This window comes from Lytechinus pictus, chromosome 5 (assembly GCF_037042905.1).
Source record: "Lytechinus pictus isolate F3 Inbred chromosome 5, Lp3.0, whole genome shotgun sequence".
In the NCBI taxonomy this organism is placed as follows: domain Eukaryota; kingdom Metazoa; phylum Echinodermata; class Echinoidea; order Temnopleuroida; family Toxopneustidae; genus Lytechinus; species Lytechinus pictus.
The window spans coordinates 8,125,080-8,137,246 of record NC_087249.1 but is presented as its reverse complement, the minus strand read 5'-3'; the positions used below and the strand labels follow the sequence as shown (position 1 = coordinate 8,137,246).

The following is a 12,167-nucleotide window of genomic DNA, read 5'->3' as shown; positions in this document are numbered from 1 at the left end:
GAATGACTTTACGCACGACAGGGGACCCCTTCTTGTGCTAGATGATACATCCCTATGTCATTCATTTAGGACATAAGAGCATGTTCCAGTCGTGGGTAAAGTTGTGTGTAACTTTACGAACAGCTTTATGAAACACCCACCTGGTCATACAAGTAAAAACTACTCCATATTTTTTTTTTGTCGATCATCCGCATTTAATGTCAAATGGGCCGAAGAAATCCATCCCAACATTAGTAAATGCGGGTTCAGTAGCTTCAAGTCTGAATGATGGTAGATTTGACATTTCTGCTTACTGAGACTAGCCTGGTATTTGCGGCAGATGACACATTTCGTTATCATGCTTCTTACAACGACACCAGCACCAAGAATCTATACATGTATCTTTGTCGTATCTCTGCCAACACTCGATTCAGCCCTTGGTGTCCAACTTTGTGATGTGTATGTCTCACAAGCAGTGAAGTCACATGATGCTTCTTGGGCAGTATCACTTGGTGCTTGGCTTCGCTAGGTATCATTTCATGTCTTAACCTTCCTCCCACTCGAAGTAGGCCATCCTGGAAAACAGCGTCTAGCTTGTACAGTCTTGATCTCTTTGTGACTTTAGGGACTGAATTACCTGAATCCCTAAGCACACTCAACTCCTCTGAGAATGCATGACTCTGTACATACTGAAAAAATTACCTTTTCAGCACCTTCAATTTCCTTGGCAGATAAGGGTTTGTCTCTATCTTGGATTGGTGTCATCTTTCTCACTTTCTCTTCAAGAACTTTCTTCAGTCTTAGCCACCGTGCAAATGCCCTTCTAAGCCTTGTCAATGCAGTCATCAGCATCACTGCTTGATGCAAAATTATGCATTCCTTTTGTTGTCTTTACTTCTGGGTCATCATTGAGCACTTTTAGAAATGTACGTCCACATAGTGGACTGGTACGAGATGACGTCATTTTTTGGCCTGCCATATGCCTCAGGTCCTCACACACGTCCACTATCAGAATCGAGAACCTCGCCACATCCATTTTGCGGTTCTCCTAAATCATAGTGGACGTGTACGTGAGTGACGTCATTTTGACCGTTCAAGCCCAGCATGAAGATCAACCTTTCCCTTTTATTGATTTTTTAGTGACTTTTCACAAAATTAATGTAAGTTGTACGATGCACTATGTTTATCATATTTGGAATTGCTTTCTGACCTCCAAAATTTATATCGATATATATCCTAACTCGAGTAAAAAGACAATCAAAGCGAGTTAAAGGACACGTGTGCACAAGTTGCTTCTTCGCATCACCCGACCGAGTCGCCAGGCGATGGTACGCCAGATCTTCCGGGTCGGGCAGCGCGTCATGACCCGCTGGTTATCGCGCTGTATCACGTGGACGTATGTACACGTACAAGTCGAGTGAAATCTAAAGTATTCGCAATTGTAGTGAACAAGGGCAGACGACGACGTTGACTCAAACGATCAGACGACTGCTACGTCGTTCTCGTTCACTGCTCCTAAAACTCTCCATTACCAATCCCATGCTTCTCGCTTGGAAATGTAAGCAAAGTTCTTGTGGTTGTTGAAGAAATTCTGGTCCGTTAAGCCATCTGGAACTCTCATTCAATTGACTTGCAGGCATGCCCCCCAAAAGGATATCAGCTGGGTTCAAGGCTGAGTCTACATGGTGCCATTGATCCGTCTCAGTAACATTGTGAATGATAGCAAGCCTGTTGGATACAAAGGTGTGGAACCTCCTCTCCTTGTTTTGAATGTAGTTCAAAACTCTCATGCTGTCTGTCCAAAACCTTGATTTGGTGCTAGGAAAGTCCAGTTCTCTTTTGATCACGGTGTCCATCCTTGTTGCCAATTCAAGGTGAGGCATGGTTGACATTTTCAGTGGAGCAAGATGTGTCTTGGCCATTAGTGGACTGCAATATATTTAATAAGCTGACTTCATGTTCCCCTGCTAAGGGAATATCAATACCTCTTAGATGGTGCAAGTTGATGTCTTCCCTACAGGCCATGTGAGCATTCTGAATGTTGAATCTCTTTCTAGTGCAGACGTGAGGAAGATAAATCCTGTCTGTGGATGGCCCAGAGTCTACCACAAGGCTGACCACTGATGTGTCAGTGTGATCACCTTTCTTGCCCATAGTTGTCAGGCGAGGTCAATATCTTCTCCCTCTAGCTCCCATATGATGTGCTAATGCTTCTGTGCAGAATGAATGAGGTGATCCAGTATCTAACAGAGCGTACATCATCAATGAAATTCTTTCTACCACTTTGCACTCTTACAGGAACGATTGGAAGAACACTCCGATAACCGACCCCTGTGGTATCACTGTCTCCATAACCATTAGATGCCCCATCACTTGTTAATTGTCCTGCCTGATTCTGTGGGGATCCTCAGTTTGGGTGTCAGGTGCCCTTGATGGTGCTTTCTTCTTCTGATGAAGGAACTTGGTATGCTTCCTTCCACAACCTTTAACAGAACAAGTTCTGTTTAAGTTGCAGGCTGACAACATGTGGCCAGGAGGAAGGCAGTTGAAACATAACCGGTTCTCTTTAGCGAATTGTAGTCTCTTTATTGGGTGGCATTTTCTTGAACCGATCACAGCCAAAAAGTGTATGTTTATCTTGACAGATCAGACAGGGCCAGATGTTAAATGCCTTCTTGTCCCATGTTTTCTTGGGATATGATCTTGACTGGTCTTTGGATCCGGGCTTCAAATCAGTCAGTCGTCCATATACTGGATCATTCTGTTGAGCTGAGGTTTCCTGTATGAATGATAAAAGGTCCTCAATCTGTGGCAGCCGTTCCTGCTTCCTGATAGTACATGTAGCTGAAAACTTGTTTACAAATTATAATTTCCTTCTATTAAAGCCTCTTTATTTACTATTGTCCATGGCGGACTGCATTTGCATATTAATGAGTCAGAAAGAAGAGAATTGAGGGTATATGAATTCCAGTTCATCGTGATTTAGCCGTGAACCAGAATAGCCTGGTGGTTGAGTCGCTGCCCGGCAAGCAGTAGATGGCAGGCTCAAGTCCCACTGGTTCCAATTTTTTCTGACTTATGATTTTCATTACAGATCGAGCATGTGATCTTAAACACAAAGGAGTAATGCCGAAAATTTGTTTATGAATTATAATTTCCTCCTATTAAAGCCTCTTTATTTACGATTCTAATCAATCAGCCATTTATTGCAGCTGACAGGAAAATTTGATAAGACTTCTATCGGCTGGTCATGAGATGATTTTGAGATGAGGATGGACTATCAGATAACAAGGATTTACATCACTTTCTCATAACACATACATGTACCATACAATACACAACATTTTCATTTTGCTTGGGTATTGGAATGTAAGGATGCATGTATCTTTTAAGCGTACTGATAAGCTTGCTAATAATTTGTATTACTTAGACCCCTACAAGTATATTTTTTCCCCTTTTTTTTTTTGGGGGGGGGGGTCTGTATTTGCATGAAAATCAAATGTGTATATTTAAGGTTGTGAAATTTTATGTCTTCCTCCATTTATTACAACTTATTTCACTGGGGCCCGCAGTTTTACAAGCTTGCTTTTATGTAGGTGATTTGTCATTGAATATAAATATAAATGTTTATATGACAATGATTTGTATTTTATGTTATAAATGTATGAAAATAATTTGTATTATCACCCGTATTAGACATCTGAGCTGGTCATTTACAAAACCGTATTTCCCTGTATTTTATTATTATCAGGAAGGGATAGGTATATTGTTTGTATTTTCCTCGGTCTCAATGCGCGTATTGACTTTGCATGCAGATACGACGCAAAATATACCTTTGTATTTTCCCTGGTCTCACATCCGGGCCTTTGAGGATGCGAATGAAGTGATACGCTTCATAATGTTTCGCGCACCAACGATCTACGTCATAATAAAGACAACGCTGGATCTGGGCGCTTGCAAGTACATCATAATGGTAAAGTGCAGAGCCTAGACACTGATATTATCATGACATAACAGAACTCTATTCTTAAAAGATATCACTGTTATCATGATTTTTGCTCTAGATATCTGATTTGGATGATAATAAAAATATTGACTGCCCTTCTTTCGGGGAACATCAAATATATTGCCCTTAAAAGACCCATATTGCCCTCGTCTAAAGACTCAGGCCAATATGATTCTTTTGCTGGCAATATATTTGATGTTCCCCTCAAGACCAGTCAATATTATATGATTATATTCAATGTTTTGTTGGAATTAAATCTGAATTTCACTTTGAATATGTAGGTCACATCATATATCTTTGATGTAAATTAAGCCCTGATTTTGATGAAATTTTACTGATTGTGTCATTAAGTTATTTGTATACTTTTCAATTGTCTGTAAATTATTTTGCATTATTGTTGCAGCTTATATGAATTAAATGTCAATTGAGAAATATTGATATGAAAAAAAGAAAAAGCATAATTACAAATACTCGTTAACTTTGAAACATTCCATTTGCACTCGGGTATGCCCAAGTCATTTAAGAACTGTTTCAAAAGTACCGTGTTTGTGTAATTATTACTTTCGCCCTTAGAGGTCAAGTCCACCCAGAAAAAGTTTATTTGAATCAATAAAGAAAAATCAAAGAAGCATAACACTGAAACTTTATTAAAACTCAGAAGTGAAATAAAAAAGTTATGAAATTTCAAGTTTTTATTTTTATCCACAACATGCGAATGAGATGGTTGATGATGTCCCTCAGTCGCTTCTACTTTTGTTTTTTATTGTTTGAAAAGGACCAATTTGACTGAACCATGAATGTTAAAACAAGGGTAATTCCACATGTTCAGGGAGGAATAAAAAACATTTTTTCATATGACGAGGAAAATATTATATTTGCATATAATTGTTATGTGTAATTAGGCGACAAATATAAAAATGTCATAACTTTCCTATTTTACATCCGATTTCGATGAAATTTTCAGTGTTATGCTTGTTGGATTTTTCTGTTTTTATTTAAATCAACTTTTTGTTGGGGTAGACTTGTCCTTTAATGATATCTATTATTTGTAATATATTTTGATATATGATTGATCGATGGAGTTGTTTCAGAAGTAGAGTGAAAATCACCTTGAGTTTATATTGTAATATAGCAGCCATGTCTTGTAAAAAAGACAATACAATGTATATATTTTCAGTTTCTAAATGAATATTAAATTTGTTTTTATATTGCTTTTGTTTCTTGTAATAAAGATATCAAGTATGATTCATTACTGCAGAGTTATATTTTGAAGTGTGTTATGTATTGTACAGTGATGAAAATATTCAAATCAATTTCCTAAAAACAGGTTTTCAGAGGTTATCAGTCTTTAATTTCACAATCATCGCCATTAATCAGAAGTTATTACAATCATTACCATAATCATTATCATCATCACCAGGACCATAATTTACAAAATGCTTTCCAAGACACCCCGTGAACAACATTTCATTTTCTCCCAATTCTTAATGAAAAATTGCAATAACTCCCCAAATCATAATTTCTCAAGTTTTTATTTTTGTATAAAAAATATTGATACAAGTTATGCCTTTCACTAAGCATTAAGTTAACATGCATGACGAGATGTAGTATACACAACAATGTTGGTTGCCAAAAACAAGGCGTAACGTTAAACGATTTTGATATTCTTTCAATGTAAGAAAAAAACTCAGAACGACAAGCAATTTTGCCCTTCTTGCAGCTAAAATTGCCTCTGGGGGCCTAACTTTCTTATAAAATTGATTTTATTATGCATTCATTTCTTTTATGCCCTAAGATTTATTATAGACCTAATGGCCTGAATTCACAGAGGTGATTTGAAAACCATTGGTTGAATCCATAGTTTATGTAGATTTCCAGTACAAATTACCCGTAATTTACTGCATATACTACAAAATGACCAATAACGATGTGCGCTTTTGTCATTGTTGCCATGGTTGAGCATGCTATTTTTTTTCAGGAGTCCAATGTTTTCACTGTTTTAATTACTGAGTCCACTGTTTTGAACAGAGCACTCCTGAATAAAATACCATGCTGAACCATGGCAACGGGTGTCAATTTGGCGCACCGTGACAAGAACGTGCATTAGCATTGGACTTTTTTTTATTATACACTGTAAATAATGCATAATTTAAACAAGAAATCTGCATAAATCGGGTCAATGATTTAGTAAAATAAACATGTTTTTTAACTTTAATTCAATTGTTCACTGAACAAGGTAGCCCCCTAAATTAAAATAATAGCCCCAATTGGCATAGCAGTAGCCCCGAGGCTGAACAGGAAACAGCCCTTGAAAATTAATAATTCATTCCTACCCTATGAATACTAACAAATTTATGCATAGCCTTTGTACAATGTTATGGGTTTAGTAAATAGTTCATAGAAGATTGAATGGTAAAAGATTTTAGGAAATGTTTAAAAGGAAAAAAAAATATGTATTTGCTCATAAATAAATTTCGAACTAAAATTTAAAGGGAACTTACTAATTTCTATCAATTCTACAGATTATCTCGATATCAGAAGTAGAGTATTCTAGAGAGATAGGCCCATATTCTGATCTTGCGTTTAACTTAGACCGTGGTCTCACTCTACTAAAATTAGGGGAAGCCAATCATGTCATAATTTGTTCACATGGTATGTTTATGTTTACTGTGCTCTTTCCTAATTCTTCAATGGTGAAGACACCTATCCTATTAATCCTTCCCAGACTATTAAGAATGATTTGAGAGTCAAATTCGCTGATACCTCTACTGTTTGACATCGATGTCATGATTGGCTATCCATAGTTAAACCACAACATCTGACCAGAGTTTAAGTTAAACCCAACTTAAGAATACGGGCCATAATGTTTCAGAAATAAAGCTTTACATTAGAGCAAAATAAGGCCACACTTGGTAATCTTGTAATTACTTTTTTTTGTTATTTGTAACAATATGTCTGCATTTACTGACAATAAATATTCAACATGATTTATATTGATGGAAAGCTAGACAAGTCTTCCACAATCAACATGCAATATTTGGTTATACTCCTTTTCACTTAAAGCACTTACAAGATTTCCTTATTACATGTATAGCATGGTAATTAAATTTACAGTTTAACTTTACCAAACTGACTAAATGATAATGAAGGAATAATGAGAAACTCGATTTCCCGATACTCTGTATCCTCCAAACTTGCATTTGAATGGCAATTTGTCAAAATTCTTTATGCAATAAATGTATTTCCAGCACTGACAGTTGGGAAATATCATTTTCAATTGACCTTTAGTTTACCCACATTGTGCTGCACTCAACAAAGGCGAGGTAAATGGGTACCCACAGGAAGTTATTCCTCAAAAAGCTGTGTGCACCAGAATTGGTAGACTAGCTTAGCCGGGGTAATGTAGGAGCGCCTTGAGCACCTAGCAAGGTGGATACGTGCGCTATACAAATCCTATATTATTCATTAGGCCTATTTATTCATTTTTTTCAGTTCATGAGTGTGCTATATAGAGAGTTAGATCTGACTTAAAGTCGCACTTTAATTCCTAACTGCATAATACAAATTGCGAAATTCCTCAGGGGATGTGTTGAGTAATGAAGAAAAGACCATGTTAAATACTTTGTGCGCTTAAATAAACATCTAATATAATCATTATCTGGACTCCAATAGATGCAACTTCCATTTCTGATCTTCTGACAGCTTAGGTGGTACTAAACAGGTCATTTCATCCCTGGTGAATGACCTCTGTGGCCCACCTAGCTGAGTCAAACTTGCAACAATACTGTTTGTTGTGGCTCGTGGTCCATATACCTGGAAAATATTGGAGAAGGGACAATAATCAATATCAAATATTAGAAAACAAAAAGCAATTTTTTCATCAATTTATGATTTACACAAGTAACCATCTAACATTATTGATCTATCAGTCACTACAGAAGTTTGGATATAAAGAGCGATGAAGATCAGGGGAGAAAGCTCTTGTTTTATATCTGGAATTTTCAAGAAGTTTATACATCCATTGACTGTCTGTCAAACATGGGATGATTCAAATCAATGTTATCTTTATCTCTATACCATGGCAATACTATTTAGCAGCCTATAGAAATAAAAATTAAATAGAAGATATCGCTAATGGAAAGCTTACTGCCAATGGTAAGTTTTAGGCTAATACAAGTCACATTTTCTGTTGAAAATTTCATGTGAAATCTGCTATAAAAGAATGCCAATCCCAGTAAATTGCAATGCAAAAACTACCTAGGGAATAAAGTGCTTGCTTGTCAATTCAATCTTATTTCATGACCTCGCCCCAGAATGTGATGTACATCTGCTCTGAGGCCCTTTGTACAAAGAGTTGCGATTGATCTCATCGAACATAAATATGGAAAGCCAGCAAGCCCAACATTTAGAATGCATAGTCTATTCAAAGGCCCGCATTCTAAGGTCTGGTTTAATTTAGACTCTGGTCTAAAGTAGTGGTTTAACTATGGATAGCCAATTGTGAAATAAATTACCAACAGCAGAGGTTCGATGTATCAGCTCATTTGTCTCTCAAATCATTCTTTAACTGTTTGTGAAAGACAAATAAGGCAGTTGTCTTCACCATCAAAGACTTAGGAAAGAGCACAGTAAACATAAGAAACATACAATGGAACTAAATTTTGACAAATTTGGCTTCCCATAATTTTAGCACACAGCTGGACCATGGCTTAAGTTAATCCCGACTTCAGAATACAGGCCAAAGTATTTTCAAAATACCATTTTACACTCATGCATGCGTTAATGTGCTCCACAGTGTTTCCAAATGGATGGTGTGTAAGAAGAATTATGATGTCGAATTTCCATAATTAAGCTTGATGGGATCAATCCGAAGTCTTTTTTCAACTCTTTGCCCACCACAGACAGTATCACTCCAGCACCACATTAATTTCAAGGTGCCACCGTAAGAGGGGTTTTGCTCACAACAGCTGCGGCTATTGATTGGTTGTAAAGAAAAGCTTTGTGTGAACACGGAACAATTCGAAGCACACATCACTATTGTGTATGAGTGTATTAACAATAGACTGTATGCACTCTGTGTGTATTGTGTGAACAGAATGTGACTTGAGTCGAACTTGGCAGTCTGCTGTATGTGACTCTTGTGGAACAAAGCGGGCAAAGATGGGACCCAGATGTAAAGAACCTAGACGACAGAAATGCTTCTGCCCCTTCATTCCCTCTCCCTCCCCCCCCCCCACCCTCAACAAAAAAAAAAAAAATTAAGCAAGTCTATAAGCTACGCCATACCTGCGAGGTCTGGTCATCCGTGGACTGGGTAGGCCAGATTTCATCGACAGAGGTCTGGAGTAGTTTGAGTAGGGACTGCAGGTCGTTCTGGAGAGCCTCAGCCTCGACCTCATGGTTGAACTTGATCAACATTCGAAGGAGGACACCAACGTCAGCTGTAGGGGTAAGGTAATAAAGATTGCATTTATATAAATTTAGACAAAATTTCATTTTTTTATGCCAAACCTTTCTTGTTATGTTAATAACAAAACTGGTGCACATGAAGTCATAATTAATGAAATCAGCTCTACGCGCTTTACATATACGGCTCTACAAATTTACACTATATCAAAAATAAATTTGTTTTTAGATGTCTTTTTAACAATCCTACTGATGTACTAGAACAGAGATGAGCTTTTGTCATTTGACTCATAATGTATAAAAATTGAGCCGCTGTCTGAAATACGCCTTCTTTTGTCATTTGACTCATAATGTATAAAAATTGAGCCGCTGTCTGAAATACGCCTTCTTTTGTCATTTGACTCATAATGTATAAAAATTGAGCAGCTGTCTGAAATACGCCTTCTTTTGTCATTTGACTCATAATGTATAAAAATTGAGCCGCTGTCTGAAATACGCCTTCTTTTGTCATTTGACTCATAATGTATAAAAATTGAGCCGCTGTCTGAAATACGCCTTCTTTTGTCATTTGACTCATAATGTATAACAAGTGGAATGCCTCTGGCCGTCTCACCTGCATCACGCGATTCAATATAGCAGCAGTGCTGATTTTGAAAACTACTATAACTCGCACAAGATGTTCAGTGATACTTGGTTACTCGTATTTCCATGTTTTATGAACTAGACAAATACACTTATAGAGATATGATGGCAATTCAACAAATACCCCCAACGTGGCCAAAGTTCTTTGACCTTACATGACCTTTGACCTTGATCATGTGACCTGAAACTCGCACAGGATGTTCAGTGATACTTGATTACTCTTATGTCCAAATTTTATGAACTAGACCAACACACTTTCAAATTTATGGCTGTAATTCAACAAATACCCCAATTTGGCCAAAGTTCATTGACCCTAAATGACCTTTGACCTTGATCATGTGACCTGAAACTTGCACAGGATGTTCAGTAATACTTGATTACTATTATGTCCAAGTTTCATGAATCAGATCCATAAACTTTTAAAGTTATGATGGTAATTCAACAGATACCCCCAATTCGGCCAAAGTTCATTGACCCTAAATGACCTTTGACCTTGGTCATGTGACGTGAAACTCATGCAGGATGTTCAGTGATACTTGATTAACCTTATGTATAAGTTTCATGAACTAGGTCCATACATTTTCTAAGTTATGATGACATTTCAAAAACTTAACCTTAGGTTAAGATTTTGATGTTGATTCCCCCAACATGGTCTAAGTTCATTGACCCTAAATGACCTTTTACCTTGGTCATGTGACATGAAACTCAGGCAGAATGTTCAGTAATACTTGATTAACCTTATGGCCAAGTTTCATGAACTAGGTCCATATACTTTCTAAGTTATGCTGTCATTTCAAAAACTTAACCTCAGGTTAAGATTTGGTGTTGACGCCGCCGCCGCCGCCGTCGCCGTCGGAAAAGCGGCGCCTATAGTCTCACTCTGCTATGCAGGTGAGACAAAAATTGAGCCGCTGTCTGAAATACGCCTTCTTTTGTCATTTGACTCATAATGTATAAAAATTGAGCCGCTGTCTGAAATACGCCTTCTTTTGTCATTTGACTCATAATGTGTAAAAATTGAGCCGCTGTCTGAAATACGCCTTCTTTTGTCATTTGACTCATAATGTATAAAAATTGAGCCGCTGTCTGAAATATGCCTTCTTTTGTCATTTGACTCATAATGTATAAAGATTGAGCCGCTGTCTGAAATACGCCTTCTTTTGTCATTTGACTCATTATGTATAAAAATTGAGCCGCTGTCTGAAATACGCCTTCTTTTGTCATTTGACTCATAATGTATAAAAATTGAGCCGCTGTCTGAAATACGCCTTCTTTTGTCATTTGACTCATAATGTATAAAAATTGAGCCGCTGTCTGAAATACGCCTTCTTTTGTCATTTGACTCATAATGTGTAAAAATTGAGCCGCTGTCTGAAATACGCCTTCTTTTGTCATTTGACTCATAATGTATAAAAATTGAGCCGCTGTCTGAAATATGCCTTCTTTTGTCATTTGACTCATAATGTATAAAAATTGAGCCGCTGTCTGAAATACGCCTTCTTTTGTCATTTGACTCATAATGTATAACAAGTGGAATGCCTCTGGCCGTCTCACCTGCATCACGCGATTCAATATAGCAGCAGTGCTGATTTTGAAAACTACTATAACTCGCACAAGATGTTCAGTGATACTTGGTTACTCTTATTTCCACGTTTTATGAACTAGACCAATACACTTATAGAGATATGATGGCAATTCAACAAATACCCCCAACGTGGCCAAAGTTCTTTGACCTTACATGACCTTTGACCTTGATCATGTGACCTGAAACTCGCACAGGATGTTCAGTGATACTTGATTACTATTATGTCCAAGTTTTATGAACTAGACCAACACACTTTCAAATTTATGGCTGTAATTCAACAAATACCCCAATTTGGCCAAAGTTCATTGACCCTAAATGACCTTTGACCTTGGTCATGTGACGTGAAACTCATGCAGGATGTTCAGTGATACTTGATTAACCTTATGTATAAGTTTCATGAACTAGGTCCATATATTTTCTAAGTTATGATGACATTTCAAAAACTTAACCTTAGGTTAAGATTTTGATGTTGATTCCCCCAACATGGTCTAAGTTCATTGACCCTAAATGACCTTTGACCTTGGTCATGTGACATGAAACTCAGGCAGG

The 12,167-nt window shown here is 37.3% G+C and overlaps 1 protein-coding gene across 1 annotated transcript in view; it reads right to left on the bottom strand.

Moving 5' to 3' along the window:
• Nucleotides 1-5,313: 5,313 nt before the first annotated feature.
• The window catches only part of LOC129262479 (putative elongator complex protein 1), a 37,149-nt gene continuing 30,295 nt past the window's right edge, over nucleotides 5,314-12,167 (bottom strand). Inside the window, exons 24-25 of the mRNA XM_064099731.1 lie at nucleotides 9,272-9,426; nucleotides 5,314-7,798 (exon numbers count right to left, since the gene is read on the bottom strand). Coding sequence (XP_063955801.1) covers nucleotides 7,640-7,798; nucleotides 9,272-9,426 — 314 coding nt within the window. The 3' untranslated portion in view covers nucleotides 5,314-7,639. The remainder of the gene's footprint in view (nucleotides 7,799-9,271; nucleotides 9,427-12,167) is intronic.